At 36.4% G+C, this 22,986-nt stretch overlaps 2 protein-coding genes across 3 annotated transcripts in view; both read right to left on the bottom strand.

Moving 5' to 3' along the window:
- Positions 1 to 5,221: 5,221 nt before the first annotated feature.
- The window catches only part of MCCB (3-methylcrotonyl-CoA carboxylase), a 180,346-nt gene continuing 162,581 nt past the window's right edge, over positions 5,222 to 22,986 (bottom strand). Inside the window, exons 9-10 of the mRNA XM_089807641.1 lie at positions 6,041 to 6,097; positions 5,222 to 5,889 (exon numbers count right to left, since the gene is read on the bottom strand). Of these exons, the coding sequence (XP_089663767.1) occupies positions 5,686 to 5,889; positions 6,041 to 6,097 (261 nt within the window). The 3' untranslated portion in view covers positions 5,222 to 5,685. The remainder of the gene's footprint in view (positions 5,890 to 6,040; positions 6,098 to 22,986) is intronic.
- LOC149535149 (uncharacterized) lies at positions 15,101 to 22,578 on the bottom strand. Of its 2 annotated transcripts, XM_089805510.1 has the most exons (7): positions 18,592 to 22,578; positions 17,739 to 18,393; positions 17,367 to 17,599; positions 17,099 to 17,251; positions 16,550 to 16,950; positions 16,007 to 16,412; positions 15,101 to 15,872 (listed from the first exon to the last, which is right to left on the bottom strand). In XM_089805510.1, exons 2-7 carry the CDS (start codon positions 18,359 to 18,361, stop codon positions 15,292 to 15,294), a joined length of 2,397 nt encoding a protein of 798 aa, XP_089661636.1. In that variant the 5' UTR covers positions 18,362 to 18,393; positions 18,592 to 22,578; the 3' UTR covers positions 15,101 to 15,291. The 2 variants fall into 2 exon arrangements, with proteins under 2 accessions (XP_089661636.1, XP_089661635.1); XM_089805509.1 differs by having other exon boundaries at positions 17,739 to 22,578.

Raw genomic sequence — 22,986 nt, 5'->3', positions numbered from 1 at the left:
TATATTTCTAAATAGTTACTACCTTTGGCTCCTATGTATTTAACTTGCTAGGTTGAATGGTCCATCCTCTAATGCATTAAATGACATGGTCACATATGTCACAAAAAAAAGGATTCTCAAGAGATGTGAATAGGCTAATATATCTTGTTACAGATAAGTTAAGGAATGTGATGAACCCATAAAGTTGAGGCCAACTAACTTGGACAAGAGTGTTGACTACCAATAGTGAAGTTCCATCTCCTTCTAGAAAAATTAGGTAAAAAATCATATTGTTGCAAGTAGTGTAGTCTTATCTTGTGTAGGAAGAAAAGCATTAGATCTTGGTCTTTAATATTTGAGTGAGAACCATCAACTTCTTGAAGAAGCCCAATTTTGTCTTGTAGTGTGACAACTACCTCCTAGAAGCAAGCATTGCCAACTATACAATTTATTCTTCTAGTAGAAGATCATATTTGTGTTTTATTTTATTTTGTTTTGTGTCTTCTATAAGACTTCTAGAAAGAGGCAAAATTAGATTGTTTACATGTCTTGCTTGAAAAGTTAATAACTATCTTAAGTAAGTATATATAGATGACTCTTCCATGTTATTTTTTATTTCTTGTTGGATATTGTGGTTTGCCTTTGTCCACGATTCAAATCTTGGGATGGAACCCCCAAGAGATCACCTTTGTTGTTGTTTGTTGTTACTCAAGCTCTACATGTTATTCCAACTCTTCAAAGAGTACCAAAGCATGCTTGAGGGGTTCAAAGAACAAATTCTCTTTGATAAATTCTTAAGGGTTGTAATCTTGAGACCCAGTAAAACAAGCATGGTCAATTACATCAAAGGAACGATGAAAGAAGAATCAATATGTACCATTAAAAAATGGTTAGTGAAGGAAGGAGCACTTGTTTGTGACTTGTAGCCTATAGGTGATCGTGGAAAAGATAAAAATCAATCGTGCATGGGAGCTCAGACTATATAATCCATAGAAAATAGAGCCACTAGTTCACTCCAGCCTATGAGGACAAGGACATAGGAGAGTCAACTACTAAAGCTATAGACGAAGAATATGTGAAGATTGAAGGAGATCCCATCATGGAGCTTACCAAATCAGAAAATCAATCATCTATTATAATAACATCCAAGGAGCAATTTTCACTTGAAAGTGCAAGTTTAGTCGTGGAAAAAAGTTGCTATAGGTAATGAATGCTTAAGTTTTTATGTAGGTGATTTGGAGATCAATATTGATGAGTAAAATGAAGTGATGGATTTCATTCATAATGCTATCTCCCATGGTGACGAATATATGATGTCTCCTAGTAAGTCACACACTAATGACAAGAAGAGTTTCCTTATAAATGAAAATAGATGAGAAGATTCATTGTCTAGTAGTTCTAGTCACTTTAATGAGAATGAGCAACAAAAATTAGCAGAGGGAGATTCAAAGGAACGATTATTGGTCATAGAAGAAAAGATTGTATAGTTGTTATCGAGGGTTGATAATACCCATAAACACATCAAAGATGTTATGTGGAATACCTGGACTGCTCAAAAATGAATTTTTGGTGGGATTATTGGTCCTCAATTACGAACAATCAAAGTGGCATTATATATGATGAAATCAAATTACTTACAACTTCTTTTGGATAGGGACCTTGTCATCAAGTTTCTTGAAGATAGGGAAAACAAGATTGATGAACTATACTACCAGTTAAGTTTAGCTTGTTGCTCCCCATACGAAGTAGAAAATTATATAATCAGTGCAACCACTCCTTAAGAACTAGAAGATAATACAAGTAAGGAAATTCAATCAATAATTGAAAGGATTCATGAAATTAGGAGTGAAGTATTGCAACATCCAAACATGAGATGTTGTGCGGAAGATGATAAAATGAATAGTTATGAGTCAACAAAAGAAAAGAACTCAAACTAGAAAAAGCTAGTGAACATGATAGAAGAATCACCTGTGATGTTAGAGAATGAAGATCAATCAAATTTGCATAAGTGTTTTGGAGGTAGAAAGGTAATGGAGTCACCAAATGATTTAAGACATGACTTGGATTTGGTTTACAACATGAAAATGTAAGTTTTGTTGAGCTTCTTAAAGTTGGCTTTCAAAATTCAAGAGCTATACATGATACTTCCAACACAGACCTGCCTCTTGAGAGGTTTGAACATATCTATCATGGAATTGAAGATGTACAAGTACCCAATGTCTATGTAATGAGTGAACGGGAAGAGGTTAGGAGACTCAAATGTCAACTGCCCATGCAAGGCAATGCCTACAAAAAAATTGAAGAAAAAGTCAAATGCACAAATCTTGTGAGACATAAAAGGGTAGGATATCATAGTTCCCTACATCCTTGAAGGGAAGGTACTATAGAGGTTGAACATTTGATGGACAAGCCTCTTATAACAACTGAGCATAAAAGCATTTAAACTTATGTCAACATGAAATAAATTATGAGTCAAAAAGTTCATGTTGTGCTAATGATTTTGGGCTTAACAACAATGATGAGACATATCAATTGGGAACTTCAATAAAGACTCAAACCACGATGGAACAAGAAAATATTGTGCCTACATATTTTGGATCAAGTAGTAATGGATTGCAAGTACAAATGGAAAAGGTTGAATCTGTCTTGAAAGGGGGATTTGATTACCTTTGAACTATTGCTTCACTACACTTGACACGACCTTGTTCTAATCCTAGAATAGGTAAGGAATTCTGATTTTCAGTATATAATTGACATCTCCATGTCATCATATGAGCCTAAATCTAAAATTTGCAACAAAGACAATCAAGATTGGATAAACAAGTATGTGGTTAAGGTTGGCATTTCATATTTATCACAAATAAATGTTTATGAAAATGAGAGTGGGATGATACATGTGTTAATACACCACTCTTATTATGAAGATCTTTTGGTGAATATGGGGACACTCATACGTCAAAAATACATTATTCCCTCATAATGCATTGTTAGAGCAAGGAGTTGCTCCATCTTCATGAATTGAGATACGCATGATGATTGTTACTTGTGTTTAGTGGCATTTACTTATTGTGGATATATTTGAGCTGGTTCTTGAAACATGGCATAATGATTTACACGTGGAGAAGCATTTCAACATTAATCCATTGGGTTGTGGCTCACATATTGGTGTTGGATAGTTGCTTTGTACTACCAATCACAAACATTTCAAAATATCCTTTGGAGACAACAGCTAATTGGTAGAATTGGGAAGGTTTATCTCATTATCTCCCTTTTAAAGGTTGGCACATTGATGTCACTCCATCATCCCTTGTCATTAGAGGTACTATTTGCTCATTCAAAGAAAGGTTCTCAGTTGGACAAATACTATTTTGATTCATAAAAGTTGCATGCAGTGGTTTGACATGAGTAATCATGCACTTACAATGATTATTTTCACATCCAGGGAGATCATTTGGAGTAGGAGAGTTCTATGCTAATAGCTCATCAAGATATTTCTATCCTCTCATATTTGAAGAATATGACAACATGATGATTTGGTATCCTAGCACTGGCATGTTTGGTACAGTACTTCATTAGGATCATGATTCATTGTTTCACAAGTTGAAACATGGTGATGTACTAGGGAAAACACACCAAGGTCCTATATTAATTTGGGATCTGAGTATTGACTGGTGTATTTGGACGCACTGCAGAGTTGACACATGTAATAGCTTAGAACATGCAATTTTGGGGAATACTGCTAAAATACAACTTAACTTATGTCATTTGGAATGTTCCCCTTTAAAGTGTGATATGACTACGATGCAACTTCTTTTGTGGATCAGATTCTCGTTGATGGTAGAGTACCTAGTGCTCAAGATTTGATTCAGCAAATCAAAGATATTCTAGAAGTCGTCAAAGAGAACTGGCAACAAGCCAGAAGTCTGTAGAAGTTGTATGCAATTAGACATCAAACATAGAGCATTTGAAAAGGATGATTTGATGTTTCAGAGGTTACAAGCTTTCAAACAATCATCTATGAAGGGAAGCAAAAAAGAGAAGCTAAAGTCCCAAGAGATTAGTAAGGTGGGACAGGTTGCTTATGAGCTGGACTAGGAAGGAAAATTGATCATTGAATCTGAATTTGTTCTGGATGTAAAGAAGAGAATATATAACAAAGCTATTCAAAAATACTTTGATCAAGTGTAAGGGACTACCACTAAAAGACACAATTTAAGAAAGAATTGAAATCTTTGAACACTCTTAACTTGAAATTACTTGAGGTCAAGCAATTAGGAGATGAGAGGATCATGATGAACCCATAAAGTTGAGGAGACCTAGCTTAGACAGCAGTGTTGGCTGCCAACTATGAAGTTCCATCTCCTTCTAAAAAAGTCAGGAAAATAACATATTGTTGCTAGCGGTGCAGTCTTATCTTGTGTTGGAAAAAAAGAATAAGATCATGGTCTTGAAAATTCTTGTAAAAGAACCACCGACTTCTTGAAAAAGCTCAGTTTTGTCTTGTAGTGACAATTGTCTTCTATAAGGAAATATCAGATTGCTGCCAACTGTGCTATCTTGTTTTCTTATAATAATAAAAATTGTGCTTTATTTTGTCTTGTTTGGTGCTTCTACTGAACTCTAGAAAGGGATAAAATCAGATTGTTTACTTACCTTGCATGGCAAGACAATAGCTGCCCCAAGTAGGTATATATAGATGACTCTGACATGTTTTTGGTTATGTTGAATACTTTAGTTTGCGGAACGGCCACGAGATCACCTTTGTTGTTGTACATAGTTGTTCAAGCTTTACATGGTCTTGGGACCAAATCTTCAAAAGTTATTCTTTGTTGTATTACTGTTTGAGGTCTACATTGAGTTCTATGTAATCTGAAAGCTTAAATTACTGTTGTGAAGAAACTTTTATATCAGTTTCACATAAAATTATATTCCTGAATTTACAGATATTGGGTAGAACTTGTTATTCGATGATTTGGATGTGCGTAAGTATTATTGACTATTTCTTTCCCTGAATCAATATCGTGTAATCAGTTATTATTTTGAGGATTAACTAGTTCATAAAAACGGAATTAAGATCATATAGACTTTAAGGTCTTTAGAGCATAAATTACTCTTGTGGATTTACATTACAGCATTATTTTACTGTTGTGAATTTAGTAATTTACAGTTATTGGGTAAAACTTGTTATTTGATGCTTTGAATCTGGATAAGCATTATTGGCTATTCTTTTCCTAAATCAATATTGTGTAATCAGTTATTTATTTTGAGGCTTAATAGTTCCAAAAAAACAAAGTTCAGATCATACAGACCTTAAGGTCTTTACAGTGGTATCAGCCTAAATCCTTGTGAACATGGGGAGACTCTCGGAGAAGTCACGAATACACTATTCCCTCATGATGCATTATTAGAGCAAGGAGCTGTTCCATCTTCAGGGAATGAGATTTGCATGATTATTATTATTCATGTTGAGTGGTATTTGCTTGGAGTGGATAAATTTCAGCTGAGTCTTGGTACATGGCACAATGATTTATGCATGTGGAGAAGCATTTCAACCTTAATCCATTGTGTTGCGACACACATATTGTTGTCGGATAGTTAGTTGCTTTGTACCACTGTCAGAAAATCAGCAATATGACATAACCCAATATAACATGTTTTATTAATGCCTTTCCATCATTCTGAGTATCTGTATCAAACATTTCTAGTTTACATCCTAAAAACCCCATAAGTTGTTCTTGTTGGAGTATCTTGCCTTGCAGCAATCAAAGCCAATCCCAAAACCTTTCTTGTATCAACAGGATCAATTATGCCATCATCCCATAGTCTTGCAGTTGCATAGTATGCATTTCCTTCTCTTTCATAACTTTCTACCACCTGTGCTTTGAATTCTTCTTCCTCCTCTGTGCTCCACTAAAAGGAACAAATAAAATGAAATCTCAAACTTCAGCAGTTAATAGAAAAAGTAATAATGTACAAATCAATGTAAGGAAGCCAGCCAAATATGAGTACAGCAGTACGTTTCTCACTTGAAAGAAAAAACAAACATAATTAACGTACCCACCTCAATACCCTGTCGCTTGCGGTTAGCCTTCTCAATTTGAGCAAGAACACCAGCAGCCTTCAAAAAACAAAAGCACCTCACTCAGAAATCAGAAGAATCAAGAGAAAAGACACACAAATTAATGTTTATTCATTACAGGGTTAACATCAAATCAAATCAATGCCTTTTGGTAATTCTATGAACAAGAACTGAAAACCAAAAAACACCAGCCATATGCCTAATGTCACTAATGAATTTCCAAACAATAAAATATGTAATCAAACTTGCAGAAGAGCCATCTATCTTCCATGAGGGAGTGTACCTTTCTCATTATGGCGATTAAGAGAAGAAGGTTACAGCTGGAACTCAGAATGGCAAGAAATAAGGTGTCCATGACATCATAAAAAGCAATGATAACAAGAATTGCTTATTGGTTTAAGTAACAAACTGTTTCGCTTCTCTATCTGTTTTTTGACTTTGCATTATCTGGTGTTCATTGTACTCATACAAGTTCTTTTCGCCCTAGTTTTTTATAGTGGAAACATTTGTGAATTATTCCAAAAGGGGGAAAAAATACAAAAAAATGTCACTTCTATGTGTCACCCATATATCTGTAATTCCATGTGCTTTTTTCCTTGCTATTAGTGGCTATGTTTTTTCCTCAGAGGAGGTATTGGAACCATTTTGGTGATCCTATTAGGTTTTCTCCTTTCTGCTATTGTTGACAAGTACGTATTTTCTTATTTCCTAAATTGTAATACTGACAAATCCTATACTTTGTACATGTGTTCATGTCACTTAAAATATGATGCCCTCATAAATCCAATATTGAATATCTAAAAGTAGATGCCAATGCTTTTATCGATCAACATACTACAGACTTAAGGTGTACGCTTGAGCCTTTGAGCTTAATTACTAGGATACAGATTCGTATGGAAATGTCGAGGCTTTCGCATCGGATGCAGACGGATGTGGGATGCTTTTGGAAGCCTTGCAAATGCTGGCCGGAAGCCAGCCGCAGGCCCGCAGATGCATCTAGTCCAGACACATTTGAGAGCCTACGGCTGGCTTCCAGCTAACATCCAGCTTCCAGACGCATACAAGAGCATCCTCAGGTGCAGCAGCCTGAAAAGTGAAAAAAAAACAATTTTAAACATTTTAAAACACTTAAGTTGCCCATTAAACATGTGTTGTAATTGCATTTTTAGGTTTTTTTTGCAAAGAAACCCTAAAACGACCTTATAGGTGAATATTGAAGCATTCACAACTCATTTTGGAACTTTGTTTGCACCTACAACCACTTCTCATTTGGTCTCTAATTTTCATTGTCATTGTGAAGCTAAGTTCAGCATTTTCGAAGAGGATCGATAGAAGAGGGAGAGATAGCTTTCTCAAAGGAATTTAAATCATTCAAGGTAAGTGATTAATCCCATTCTTGAGTATTTTGATGAATGTTTTAGAGTTTTTGATGATTTTTTTCAAGTTTTTTTTCAATTTTTTTTTTGAAAGATATGTAGAAGCAACTTTGGATATCTATTTTAATAGTTTTTTCTCACTTCTTTCCACTTGTATGCATGATGTTCATAGTTGTTAGGACCTAATTAAAATTTATTTATTTTCTTATAGAATAGGTTACAAAAAACTAGGCAAGAATGGATACTGGTGATAGTGCTAGTCAAAGTTCAATGGGGGGTCAAGGAGGGGAATGTACTAATGATTTTAAAATTGATATAGGTTCTCCTTTATGGAGACATACAACACAGATATCATAGATTTCAGGTGGTGGCTCATACTATTGGAAGTGCAATTATTGTCAAAGTAACAAAGGAAAACCTTTCAATAGCTCATATTCCCGAGTGAAGCTTCATTATGGGCCCTACTAGCAAAGGATTTGGAATGTGCAAAGGCAAAAATGGTACTGGGATGACGAAGGAAAGCTTCTTATGGAGAGACACCCTCACATATTTTGAACCCCATGTGTTGCTCACTGCATTGATCTCATGTTAGAGGATCTTGGTAAACTCCCTTGGATAAAAACAATTATAGAGCAAGAAATGAGTGTATGCAAATTCATATATAATCATACATGGGTCCTCAACCTCATGAGGAACACACTAACCAAAAGGAGTTGTCTTGTCCAGGGGTAACTAGATTTGCAACCAATCTTCTCACATTGAAATCTTTGTTTGATTCAAAGGGAGGTTTGAGACGCATGTTTGTTAGTGAAGAGTAGATTGCATCATCATATGCAAAGACCACTGTAGGGATTGATGCAACTAATCACATTTTTTATGAGACTTCCTTTTGGAAACCGATTGTTGACATTGTGACGGTAATATTCCTTTTTGTCCTCATTTCAACTTTATTTTGTTTATGAAATTATGTTATAAATTATTGTTCATTTTTTGAAGAAAAAACTTAAAGCTGATTATAATTTATTTCTCTTCCAACTTTCATAATGATTGCAGTTTGTAAAGCCACTTGTTGTTCTCCTACGAACTACTGATGGAGAGAAGCCCTCAATGGGCTACATTTATGAGGGCATTTATAGGGTGAAGGAGGCCATTCGCTCTCTTTTTTGTAAGGAATCAAGATAGGTATGGGCCTATATGGGATGTCACTGATAAACGTTGGCACAATCTACTTCACAAGCCTATACATGCAGCGGCCTACTTCCTTAATCCAACATACAAATTCAGCCCACATTTCAAGGATGACGATGAGGTGTAGAGCAGCCTCTATGATGTTGTAGAGAGAATGTCACTTGATTTAAGAGTTGGAACAATTGTAGTCCGTGAGATTGAGTTGTTTAAGAAAGCTCAAGGGGACTTATTTGCAGGGGAGTTGTGCAAGAAAAATAGGATAGAATTAATGCCTGGTAAAAATCTTTGATTCTACATCCTAATTTCTAATTCTATTACCATTTTAATTTGATAAAGTCAAAGTTATTGATATAATTTAAAATTTTCTTATTTTAGATGCACGGTGGAAGATGTTTGGCACAAAGGTGCCAAATTTACAAAGGATTGCGATTCACATCTTGAGCCAACCATCTTGTGATTTAAGATGTGAACACAGTTGGAGTCTATTTGAGCACATACACTCGAAGAAGCGCAACAAGTTGGCAATGAAAAAATTGAATCATCTTGTCTTTATTCACTACAACCTTTGCCTTTTCCATAGAAAAATCCTAGGCACCGATACATCACCGATTATAATAGAGAATGTCGATCCACATGCAAAGTGGAACAAAGAGATTGCTGATCATATCTTCAGTGATGAAGATGTGGAGTGGGTAGAGTAAATGGATCGGGAGGCTGAGGCAATAGCGATGGTAGTCGAGGAGGCTAGAGCACGAGGAGACAGAGTGTAGGACCCTGAGGCTAGGAGTGATGGATCCGAGTCTGATGATGAGGATTATGTGGGTGAGGATGAGGATGATGATGGTGATGAGGATGAAGATGAGGTTCAGCCTTAGACACAGGGAGAGAAGATGGCTCTACAGTCTTCCATGACTTATCTTAGGTGCACTCATAGGACATAGACTACTATGAGCCTTAGTCTTCTAGTTGTTATTTTGATATATGTTTTGAACTTTTGATACCATGGATTTCGTAATCCATGAATATTGTAGACAATTGATTCTTTAACACTGCAATGACACTATGTTTATTACTTTAAGCTTATAGTTTATAACTTTATAGTGTTATTCATTTTATTTTTCCTTCAAAAATTTGCTTTTATAATTATGTGCTCTATGCAAAATTGTGTATGTGTATTAAGTAGCTTCTATTTATCTCAATTATTGTGTATTTGATGTTAATTGACTGAAAGATGCATGAAACAATCTTAAAATCTTTAAAAATCTTTCAATTTCATGGGTTTTTTAATTTTACGAGTCCAGTCGCCAAGTCCGAGTCCAAGTCCGATTTTGACTTTCCAAGTCAGAGGTGAGTCCAAGTCCCGTAACTATGCTTGGAAGTACTTGTGCCAGGAGAAGATGAGGAAGAAGTGGGAATTTCAACCTGCAAAAGAGGCCCATTGCACACCGCATTTAAATTGGAGTCAAGAGACCGTGCTGATGAAGCTATTCCACGTTGCCTCTATGCGAATGGTCTTCCTTTCAACTTGGTGAGATCAACATATTGGAAGGAAATGGTGGCAGCAATCAAAGAATCATCAGCTGACTACACAAGCCTGGGGTATGAAAAGGTGCATACGACTCTATTGCAACAAGATAAGACACATATGGAGAAAGACATTCAACCAATAAAAATATCTTGGAAAACTTCGGGTTTAACTATTGTGTCAAATGATTGGAAGGATACAAGAAACCAGCCATTGATTAATGTGATTGCAGTTTCTCCCAAAGGGACAATGTTTTTGAAGGTTATTGATTGTGAGGGACAAGTGAAGGATTTCGAGTTCGTTTCTAGAATTCTCATCAAGGGCATCAAGATGGTGGGTAGTGAGAATGTGGTACAGGTGGTCACAGACAATGTCAAAAATTGCAGGGGTGCAGGTCCTTTAGTTGAGTCGGTATGGGCATATTTTTTGGACCCCATGCATTGTTCACTCCCTTAACTTTGATCATGCACAGGATTGGCACTAAAGTAGAGTAGGTGAAGAAAATATATGAAGAGGGGGAGGTCATACAAATGTTTGTGACCAACAACCATATGTCACAATCCATTTTTAGAACATACTCCAAATTGGAGTTGCTGAAGGTAAATTGATTTTTTAAAATTACTAAGTTTCATGGATTTGTAATTTAGTTTAAAATTAAAATTTATAATTATATTGTCAATTGACATATTGTTAACTTGCTTAGGTTGTTGAGACCCAATTTGCATCTCATACAATTGTTATGAGATGACTCCTCAAGGCAAAAGCTGCATTAAGCCAAATGGTCATCGCTAATCAATGGGGCATATGGAAAATCTCAAATTCAGCAAAAGAGCACAAAGGATCAAGGATTTGATCTTGAGTGAGAGTTGGTGGGTTCGTGTGGCATATGTATTGGATTTCACCGAGCCCTCATGACTATGCTCCGTTTTGCTGATACAGATACACCTTGCTTGGGGGATGTGTATGATGGCATGGACACCATGGTTGAGAAGGTAAAACATTCTATACAAGCACATGAGAGTGACCCCACACAATGCGAAGCCTTATGCAAACCAATGCAAGCAATTATCCACCATTGCTGGAATAAGATGACTACCCCATTGCACCTTGCATATGCCAGGTAGAGTTGCACCATTTGCAGATGAGGAGGTTGTTGAGGGGTGCCACAAAGCTCTTACAAGACTTTTCCCACTAGAAGAAATGCATGAAAAAGTGAGGGAAGAATTTGGGTTGTTTGCTTCGGGGTTAAGGCATTCTCCATTTGCACTAAGAACCAAAATAGAATGGGAGCTATCACATGGTGGTACATGTACGGTCAGCCTTTCAAGCATCTTCAAACTCTTGCAATCAAGGTCCTATCACAAGTTTTTAATTTTGTGTTGTAAATGTGTTTTAAACTTTTATGTTTACACTTGCATTCTAGAATTTACTATTTAGTGTTTCACACATTCTTTAAAGTTAATTTTCTTTTCATTTGTATGTTTTGTTACTACTATCTAGGTTGCTAGTTCTTCTGCTTCTGAAAGGAATTGGAGTACATACTCCTTTATCCATTCAGTGAAGCACAACCGGTTGGGCTCCAAGAAAGTTGGGGACTTGGTCTTTGTCCACACCAACTTGTGTCTTTTGTTACGTAAGAATGATCATTACAGGGGCAACAAAGCTTTGGGATGTAGCCCTTGAGTGTGCAGATTTGGATGCAACACTTCATGATCTTATTATAGTCGGAGACAGTGATGATGATAGTGTGGCACATGGTGCATCTAGCATAAGTGGAACCATGTTTGGTTCAAATGATCTTTCAGCAGTTGGAAATGATGATGAGAATGTGGATTTTCTTATGAATCCCTATGATTCAGAGTCAAACTTTGATTGATTGAATCTTCAATTATTAACTATGTTTTTATTTTGTTGGAATCTTGAACATGGCCTATTTGAACTTATTATCTAAGACAACGCTCATGTTGGACAAGCACATATTGATATTCATATATCATATGAATTTTGAAATATCTTGAGTTTTGATAAGTGTCATAGATTCATAGTCATACTATCAAATGATTTGTTTTTGTATATTTCTTGCATTTCTTTGCATATATTAGATATAATATATGTGTGTGTGTGTGTGTGTGTGTGTGTGTGTATGTTTCCTCCCGCATCTGCATCCAAAAATAAATAAAAAATCTCCGCATCCCGTATCTGCTTCCAGAATCCGCTTCAGAATCCGCATCTGAATTGGTAGCTTAGCTTAATTATGAGACTTGCTAATATTTTACCTTATCTACTATAACACACAAGAACATAACTTTCCGGTTTAGAAATTTTTCTTTTACATACAATTTAAAAACTCACTCCAACTACATTCCCAAGTTTGGAGGTCTTCATCTGACACTTCAAGTTCATATATTTACCTTGCACAATCCCAAACCCATGCACCCCAAGTGAGAGTTACAAACATTGGGAAACAGGAGATAGGTGATCATATGTAAAAAGATTCACCTCGATTCTCTGTTTTGGAAGTAAGAGTCATTTCAGATTTACATATCCTAGAATCATTAAATTTTAAACTTCACCAGAGGGCATACATTAGAAATCATTTTCATTTCTACAAGCATGGTTTCAGATTCATCATTGCAAAAGAAACCTCTATTAAAAATGTGACAAGTGTTAGAGTCCAACAGAGAGCATGAGTGAGGCTGGTTTGGCTTGATGTGTGTTCCCCTTGCTAAGTTTTCTCCAATCATGCCTCTCCAATATTTGTATTCTAGCATATTTATTTCTCCTACACTTGATGTGGAAACTTTTAGAGTTCTTGCTGTTTGGGTATTTAGCTTGCTTTAGTCTGGCATCCAAACGGTTCCCTTCAATTGATAATGCTGAAGAAATTGTAATTGAGAAAATTAATGACTTTTCATGCAAATAAATCTCACAAGTTTGTTCCAAAAGTTTTACACAAGGTAGGGGTTCTCAAACTGCCCCCTATGTTTTTCCAATTTCAATTTTTGAAATGCATACAAGTTTTGAGCAATTTTGTCTTAAAGGTTACTCTGTTGGACCAATTCCATCTAAAAGTATTCTAAAGAGCTAGTTGAATACCTATTGGACCCCCTTGGTGTAAATTCGATGCTATCAAAAATTTAGCCAAAGTGTTTTTCTTCTTTCACTCTATGAAAACTAACCACATGGTCATCATCCCTCACCATGGCCCTTGCTATGTACATAGCTCACTTTTCGTCTTCTCCTTAGACTAGAGGTTTTATTATATTTGACCATCAAGCCCTTGTGGTGCTCGTGAAGGTTAAAATCCCTGGTCTATCTTTCTCCTAATAGTCATTTCTAAAGAATATTACTTCATTATTGAGGGCGGTCTGTGTTATAAAACAAGTTTTATTCGACCTAGCCACAGTGCAAGGTCTACATGAAAATGGACCTATCTTAAGATCTTAAGGAAATTGTTACCATATGGATTGGTGATATGCATCCTGTGCAACACACTTTCAATACCAATTTTCTTAACATTTGTTTTAGCTGTCAATCCCTTAAACATCTATCAAAGATTGCCCCTTCGTATTCCACAAGCAAAAGCAAATTTCCAAGTCCACGAGTGAAACATCTCAAGTTAGGAATGATGATAGTTAGACTAATAGTGCTAGCTGCAAAGGTTGGGACAACAAGCCCAACAAAGCTCTCAATCCAATAAACTAGGAAAAAGTGCAACTTTGAAAGTCTAAACTCCTATGACCCATATTCACCCTAATGAAAACGAAAAAGTCAAGTAGATGGTGGTGGCTGAACCAGAACCTACTTGGTCTACTAGCAAGCCTTCAAAAAGGTAAGTCTCATAAATCTAGAATTCTACTACCTGAGTGTTATTTTTCCATACAAACTTTGTGGTTCAAACCTCTTCAGCATCAAAAGGGCAATACGCTCAATTGTACCCCTCCTCAAACATTAGAAAAAGGGGAATTGGATCTAAAAATGCAATATGCAGTATAGAGAGATTTCAACACAAAACCAAAGCCAATTTAGGTAGAATTAACTTTTTTAACCTGAGAAAAGTTGAACTCCAAGGAAATATCTCTAGAACCTTATTTTTCATGATCTACATCTTATAAAATGTCAGACGTTTAATAAACTCAAAGAGCAAGTACACCAAGTAGTACTGTTGACAAAAATTTGTTCCCTTAGATATTTATTTTACCTTCAGGAGATACAAGTTAATATAGGTTAGCTTTTTCTGTCAACTGCTGTGTCAAATGGTCAAGAAGCCTTTGTTTCAATAGAAATCTTGAGCAAGGATGTGGAGGTGTGTTGATGATAACTTTAGTGGATGCCATATAGCACCCACACAATGTTAGGCATGGTTCTTTATCATCCAACAAGGCTCGTCAGCCCTTTCTAGCACTGACAATAGTGTTGTCGCAACACTACGAAACTTTGACATTTAAAGTTTCAAATTCCTTTTAAGCTGATTCATTATATGATTTATGAAAAATTGATCAATTAATCCTTCCTAATTCATATTGTGAATCTTTTTAGTTTAATTGAAGGTTCTCGTCAAGTTTCCTTGTTTTTTAAAGCTTAATTCAAGTTGTTGAATTTAACGTCATATGCTTGATTTTTTAGGCCTTCAAAGTCCTTTTTGTGTTTTAGTGTGTTTGTTTCAAAGAAACGTGAATCGGAATCGGATCGGAATCGGCAAGGCCGAATCGAATCGTGAATCGGCAATGAATCGGCGATGAATCGGCAAATTTGAAAAAACCCTTTAAATTTAAAGATTTTAACAATTTAAAACTTATTTCATGCACCCTTTATTGAATATAACTTAAGCACACTATAACATCATCAAATAGAAGTTAAAACTTAACATACATAAACATGAAACATAAAATCCATCACATACGTAACTATGTTATCTAAGATTCTAAAATGTAAATTGTAGGCTAGCTGAAGTAAATAGAAATCAAATGATCATAATGATTTAAATCATAGAATGTATGTAAGATGATCCATAAGACATCAAATCATAAATTTATGTAAGAATCTAAGATGAAGATCCATGAAAGTTTGAAACTTTGAAACATATGTCTATCAATGATTCAGTATCAATATCTGTAAACAAAATATAAAAACAAGGCTCCAGCTCAAGCCTCAGGCTCATAGTCATCATCATCCTCAACATCATCCTCAAGCTCGGCTACAGCCTCAGCCTCAGCCTCTGAGTATCCAGTCTGCCTAGTAGCAAGGCGTCTAATGTAGGTCCTAGAGGACTGTCGAGCCATATCTCCCGCATATAAGATGGGCTCACGAATGTCGCTAGGGCCTGTCTCTGTGCGTGCACGTGTGCGTCTACCAATGCCTGAAGAACGTGCTCTAGCTGCCTCAGCCTCTATATCCACCTGGTCAATCCACGCACGGTCTTCCTCAGTGAAGACTGGATCTACAACCTCTGTGAGCCACTCTGATTCTGGATCAATCTCCTCCAGAATGATCGGAGAGGAGTCAGTGCCCAAAATCTGTCTGATCCTAAGACGGAGGTTGTAATGAACGAAGACAAGATCATTCAACCTCTGCACTGTCAACCTGTTTCTCCTCTTCGAGTGGATGTGCTCGAACATGGACCAACTGCGCTCACATCCAGAAGCGCTGCTTGGCTGACTCAGAATACGAATGGCAATTTTTTGAAGTTTTGGGGTTGCGGCCCCAAACATTTGCCACCATCTATCTGAAATAAGGGAAAATAAAAATAATTAGTCTCATTTACAAATTACAAATTACAAGTTAACTCTAAAATTACATAATCAACTTTAAGTTTAGAATCTAGATTCATGAACATTGAATATATTATTTAATTTTTACCTGGCTGTATTGTTTCCCGAGCATCTATGGCTACCCTGCTAGAGAAAAGTGGCCCTTCTTTATTATTGAACTTATCAAGCTCAATAATTGCAGCACTGCTATCCTCATCAGTACTCAACCTCTGGATCACTGTATATAATCCGGTGAGAACCTCCTCATCCGCCTTGAAGTCAGGACGGAAACGAAATGCCGAATTCAAAAAGTAAGCTGCTGCATGGATGGGTCTGTGGAGCTGATTCTGCCATCTCCTATCAATGATGTCCCAAATAGGGGCATACTTCTCCTGCACTCCTGCATACTGAGCTTTAATGGCCTCCTTGGCCCTATCCATGCCCTCATATATGTAGCCCATAGAGGGCTTCTCCCCATCAGCAGTTCGTAGGAGAGATACAAGAGGCTCAGTGGCCTACATATAAAGTAAAACAAAAATTTGAGTCAAAACTTAAACATAGAATAATTCAATAATATAAGGTAAAACTAAATCATTAAACAATTAGCATAGTAAACTGTAAAATATTAAATGTTAAATTGCAATAAAATTACCTTAAGTATTTCTCTAGCAGGTTTCCAAAAACCATCATCATCAAATATGCAATCCACCACATCTATCCCTGCAGTGGTCGTAGCATAGGAAGATGAAATCCACTCCCGCCCAACAAACATGCTCCTCAAATCATCCCTTGATGTCAACAAGGACTGCAAGGTGATGAAATTCGAGGCAAACCTCGTGATCCCTGGACGAGCTAACTCTTTGTCTCCTGTGTACTTCCTCATTGTGCTAAGGACAAATGAATGATTATAAATAAACTTACATATGTTTTTTGCCCTTTCCACACATGACTTGACCCACTCAAGTTTGCCAATTTCCTCCAACATGAGGTCAAGGCAGTGTGCTGCACAAGGGGACCAAAATATGGTGGGGTGCCTCTCCATCAAAAGTTTGCCTACAACAATTTTAAGATAATTAGAAATTCAAATTTCAAACATGTTAGAACTTAGAACTTAGGAAACTTAGAAATTCTAAGTTAGAATTAGAAAAAGTTCAAAATTCAAATAAATTTATTTTCAAAACTTAAAAAGTTAAAAGTTTACCTGCAGCAACATAACTTGCTGCATTATCCGTCACCACTTGCACCACATGTTGTTCCCCCACCTCTGCTATAACTTCCTCAATAACCTCACATAAGTATGTGGCGTTTTTTACATGAGCAGAAGCATCAATGGATTTGAGGAACATGGTATATCCTACAAGTAACAAAACAACGAATTATAATTACTATTAGCAATCAACAAATCAAAATTTGAAATAGTCAATCACAATTCAAAATTATGTATGTAGGAAAGTAGAATGATCAATCACCTCCACAGGATACAAGAAAATTGAGGAGTGTTCTTCCCCTCCTATCTGTCCAACCATCAGTCATGATGGTGCAACCCTTTTCGATCCACTCCTTTCGGTTGTCCTCAAGCTCATGCCTCATATCCTCAACCATTTCCTCCAGGAGGTATCCACTCAACTCAGCCTCAGTTGGGGCTTTAAACCCCGGACCACAAATGGCAACTGCATCTATCATGTTCTGCCAATAAGGAGTCCTGTCACAAATAGATAATGATATTGATTAGAAATTTAGATGTCAAAAACTAAAATCATAAAACAAGTAGATATAATTAAAGTTTTACTTTTACTTTTAACTTTAACTTTGAAGATAACAAAGAATAAAGAATCAATTACCTGGCTGCAATAAATGGAATGTTGCAAAAGTACCAGAATTTGCAAATCTCTTTTCTGGCAGCATCATGAATCTCCTTGTTCAAACCCATGCCCTCAAGCGTGGGTTGGGAGCCAGGAGTAGTGCGGGGCACAAAGTAACTATCCATTCTGCTTTTCCGCACTCTAGGCCGCAATAGGTTGGTGTTGGACTCTGTCTCAGTATGAGACCGACTACCACTAACACTCACATGAGCACTAGCACTAGGATGAAAAGGAGGCCTAGAAGAACCCTCCCCAACACAACCTACGGATGCGGAAGCTGATGCAGATGCACTTGCAGATGTAGATGCGGTTGCGGATGTGGGAGCACGGGAGCCAATACCTCTTAACCCTTCAAGTTGCATTTTCTTAGTCAACTTGTCTTGTTCAATTTTTTCTAATGCCACTAAACAAGAGCGTTTTGCCTCAGCGGTTTGTTGAGTGCAAACTGTGACATCATGGCCAGGTATGCCAGCAATGTGGTATTTCAATCTATAGATACCTCCCGAATTTATTTTTTCTTTACAAAATATACATTTTGTTTGATATTTGGTTCTCCCAGGAAACTCTTCATTATATTTCCAGCATTCATCTTTTTTACCCATTGTGGAAATTGGAAAATGAAAGCAAAGGGCTGCTGCAATAAAAAAATTCATGTAAAAAATCAAAGTTTGCAACTAATAAACAAAAACTACAAAACAACAAACCCTAGTTTGCAATTTAGTAAAAGTTAAAACTAAAAATAAAAAACATTCAAGATTTGCAAATGAACACTAAAAAAATTTAACAAAAAATGCATACTACACTAACATGCAAAAAAAAAACCAACACTTACCTCTTGCAAATGAGTTGAGGAGTGTTGATATTGACTCCTTAATGCTCCCAATGCAATTTATGGCCTCCCCAAATGGACTTCTGATCTCTTTGGTGCTCTTCCTTCTTGCCGGTTGGAAACCTATGGATTCTCTTTTCTCTTCTTCTTTCTCACTCTTCCTCTCTTCTACTCATACTAAGCAAATAGAAGGCTCTTTAGGGTTATAACAAAGAGGAAAGTCAACTTAGAAAGCAAATAAAACATGTGTTTTTTAATTTTTTTTAAAAAATTGAACTTTCTATCCTTGCTGCCGCGGCCGATTTCTGGCGATACCCGATGGCGATTCTGGCGATTTTTTCCATGAATCGCCGATTTTGGCGATTCAGGCGATTCATGCGAAAAAATCGCCACCAGCGATTTCCGATTCCAAAAAAATCGGGAGCCATGAATCTTATCGCGATTTCGGCGATTTCATGGCGATTTTTGGAACTATGGTTTGTTTTGATTGTTTTGGTCATATTGTTTCCTTCAATCTCCTACTTTCACTCACATGCTTGATGCAGGAGCATCTTGGGTATAAGAGCAATCTTGCATCACCCAAAAATATTTCCTTTTTATTTCTTGAATAAGGGTTGTCTCAATGCATAGTTGTTGTTAGTGAAGGCTTGCTACTTAGTAAGTCAGTCATACGAGCTCAGAATGTCCTAATTTTGGAGGTGGATGTTCATCTTGGATACATCAGCCTACTAGTTGAGGTTCAGTGCCATATCATGAGTATTTGTGGATTTATTGCGGATTTTTGGTGTGCAATTTTAGTTTAAAAGCTTCAGGCTCATCGTTGAAGACCTCAGAGGCCTCAGATGGGTTCCAAAATGGGTTCGATGAAAGCTTACATGAGCTAGACCCTGTAGAAAAGAAGTTGTGGATTCCGAAAAGTGGTTATAATAGCCAATCAAAGCAACGGTTAAAAAGTTATGGCCTTCTGAAGTTGGGCCGACCAAAATTTTCAAAATAGGTGTCAAAGGTGTATTGAGCTGACTCTATATGTTGTTTTAGAGTTGGTCTCAAGGGTTAGGGTTTGATGTCTAGAAACTTCCTAGGCAGTGTAAAAATGCCTATTTAAGAAATGCTCGTACATTGTCCAGGACAACTCTGGGTGATAGTTTGCAGCTCTATGTTGCAAATTATTGTAAGGCGCCCATGTGGATTTGCATATTGTATTTCAAAATTCTGTAATATCGCATTTGCGGAGATAATAAGAAGCTCATATTTTGTTCTTGCAAATTGTTGTTATTTCTTTGTTTATGTTGTGTGTTTGTGATATTAAGGGAAGCACCCTTCATCAACGCTCATTTTGAAATTTGAACTATCTTAGGACTTAATCGGGGTTGTCAATCAAAAGATATAAGGTTTAAGTGGATGTATAATCGGACTTTAGAACCTCGATTGCATATTTAAAACTTCAAATTTTTTATTTTGTTGTTATGTTGCACTTTTTGATGTTTTTAACTGAAGTCACTTTTAAATGTGTTAGTAAGTTATAAAGTTGCACTTTTTTATGATTTAAGTCATAACTTAAATCACTAAAAGTTATAAAGTGCATTTTTTGAACCTATTTACACATTACACATGCACTTTAAGTTATGACTTAAATCACTTGAGTGAAAAGTGCACTTTTTCAACCCATTTACACATTACAAATTAGCTTTTAAAAGCAATGTGTAATAGGCCCCAAAAAGTGCAACTTCACTTAAGTGAAACAATTAGACATGTGCAAAATAGAAACCAAGTGAAAGAGGAAGTTAAAACAAGTCAATAACATATGCATGCAAGTGAATATGCAAATGCATATGAAAAGTGCGATTTGTTATCATTTAAATATGCAAATGAAGTTGAAAAGTGTGATTTGGCTTCAAATGCTCTCATTTCAAGTGCCAAATCACACTTCTTGAAACACATTGCATACTACAACACTTTTCCTTCATATGCAATATGCAAATGAACTCCAAAACCACCATTTGGCTTTTTTCCATGCAAAACAACTTGTCTTTCCAAACCCGTTTTTGCTGGGCATATTTTGCATTGAAAAGAACATGAAATCACACTTCTAAAGTGTGAATGCAAATGCAATTTAAACATACAAAGGAAACTCCACTTTTATGCAATATGTATTTCATTTTGAAAACCACAATTTGTCCCTTGGCTGCTCACTTTTATGCTAATATGCAATGTGTAGTTCAAGCCTAATAGTGTGATTGGTCTTCTACTTGCATGTTTCATGCAAAAGACAATGTGTAAAGCACCTCAAAAAAAAGTTCAATTGGGACAAGCAATCAAAGGCAGCATGTAGATCACGCCCAAAACCATGATTTCCATAAGGTGAATGTCAAATATGCAGTGGATAGCCAAAAGTGTGATTGGTTTCTTGTTGGCATAAACTTCCAAATACCAAAGTGTAAGTCATGCCCAAAACAACTACTCATTCTATTTGCATTTCAGCTTGTTAAATGCAATGTGCAAACCTCTCCAAAAGCTGTGATTTGCATATGTAATGTGCAAAGAGCCTCAAAAAGTGCGATTTGCACTTGAACATTTCACTTGCAACATGTAATGAGCCTCCAAAAGTGTGATTTAGGGCTGGGAATAAAAGACATTTAAAAGTTTTGCTTGCTGTAATCACCCAAAACTGGTCTAGTAAACTATGAGGCCCCTTTCTGCAGTTTCAAATTCCTAAAGCTAGACTAAATCCCTTTTATCTATCGTCTTTGATCAACTCTTGATTTAATTCAAAATACTTCATATTTGACCGCCTTATCCTAAGTTCCTATTTAATTAAAAGAATCACGTCCCCTTTTAATTAAATAAAAGTCCCCAAAGTCCCTCTTATCCTAAGTGTGCACATGAAAAGGATTATTCTTATTTTAAAAATAAAAAGAAAAGCATTTTTGTCTACAAATGTGAGGGCACACTTTTCACGATGGGTAGAATCTCCTTTCATCTCCACACACCTTTTGCCTCTTAAACACTACCCTTGGAGATTCTTGAGCACAAAGTCAACTTGAAAATGATTCTCCACTATAGATTTTGCCTCTTATTCTCTACCGTCCATTTCTCTTTAAAAGGAGGCTCCCTCCTCACTCTCTCATTTCTCATACTTGCACTCCAATGTTATGCTATCATTTTGTCTACTTGCACTCTTGAACACATTTGCACTCTCTTTGTTTTACTTGCATCTTAGCTTACTCTCATTCTTAGCTTAGATTTCCTTTATGCATTAGCTTAACTCACATAGCCTAATCAAGGGGTTTTGTAACTCTTTCATTCTTATTAGTTTAATCTTGCATTTCAGTTAGCTTTAGCTTGCGTATTGTGTACTTGTGATTCTTGGATATTGACACTCTTGCTTCTACTCCTTGAATCTTCTGATCTATAGTGCACCTTGCAAGGGTTGCTTAACTAGGTACATTTGAGAGCCACCATACTATCTTGAATCCTTGCACATCATAGGGAAGCTACAGGCCACCTCTTGGGATGCTCTTTCATCATGGGTTCTCTCAAGTATAATGGTCTATTGAATTGTGATAGCTTTTGTACACATTTTTTGGTGCCCACCATGGGGCTCCAACACCAAGTATGATTTAGTAATCTCCAAATCATTCTAAAAATCCAAAAAAATTGATATATGGTCCTGAAAAACTCCTAAAAGCATAAAATGTCCTGAAAAAGTGATCATCTTAGTGAAAACCTTGCAATAGGCATTTTGGTGTATCACCAAACAAATCTAATATCTCAAAAATACAAAAAAAAAAAAATTTAAAGTCCTAGAAAAAAAAATCCTACCAAGTGTTGAAAACTTGGAAACAGGCGCTATTTGAGACCCTCGCACTTCGTCTACCAGCATGTCTTTTTGCACTCTAAACTAAATCCATCTCATATCTCTTTGCCTTCCTTGGTTGGAATTGATCCTTGTCTAGGTCTAAGGGGCACAAACTGTGTAGCTTACTGTGTATCACCAAACAAATCTAATATCTCAAAAATACAAAAAAAATAAAAATTTGAAGTCCTAGAAAAAAAAATCCTACCAAGTGTTGAAAACTTGGAAACAGGCGCTATTTGAGACCCTCGCACTTCGTCTACCAACATGTCTTTTTGCACTCTAAACTAAATCCATCTCATATCTCTTTGCCTTCCTTGGTTGGAATTGATCCTTGTCTAGGTCTAGGGGGCACAAACTGTGTAGCTTACTGGGTCTCTTGGTTTCGTTCGTAATTCTCTGGCAACTCTCTAAACAGTGTTTTTCAACACCTCCCCTTGACATCGAGTGTTTCTCAACACTTATGGGATACCTCACCTTGAGTTGACACTTCGTCTACAATCTAGGATAATGCGATATTTCTCACTTGTAGACATGAGTCC

This window comes from Cupressus sempervirens, chromosome 10 (assembly GCF_028749045.1).
Source record: "Cupressus sempervirens isolate cs-2001-9-10 chromosome 10, ASM2874904v1, whole genome shotgun sequence".
Lineage (NCBI taxonomy): Eukaryota > Viridiplantae > Streptophyta > Pinopsida > Cupressales > Cupressaceae > Cupressus > Cupressus sempervirens.
Note: the sequence above shows the minus strand (reverse complement) of the source record. Positions and strands in the feature narration are given on the sequence as shown.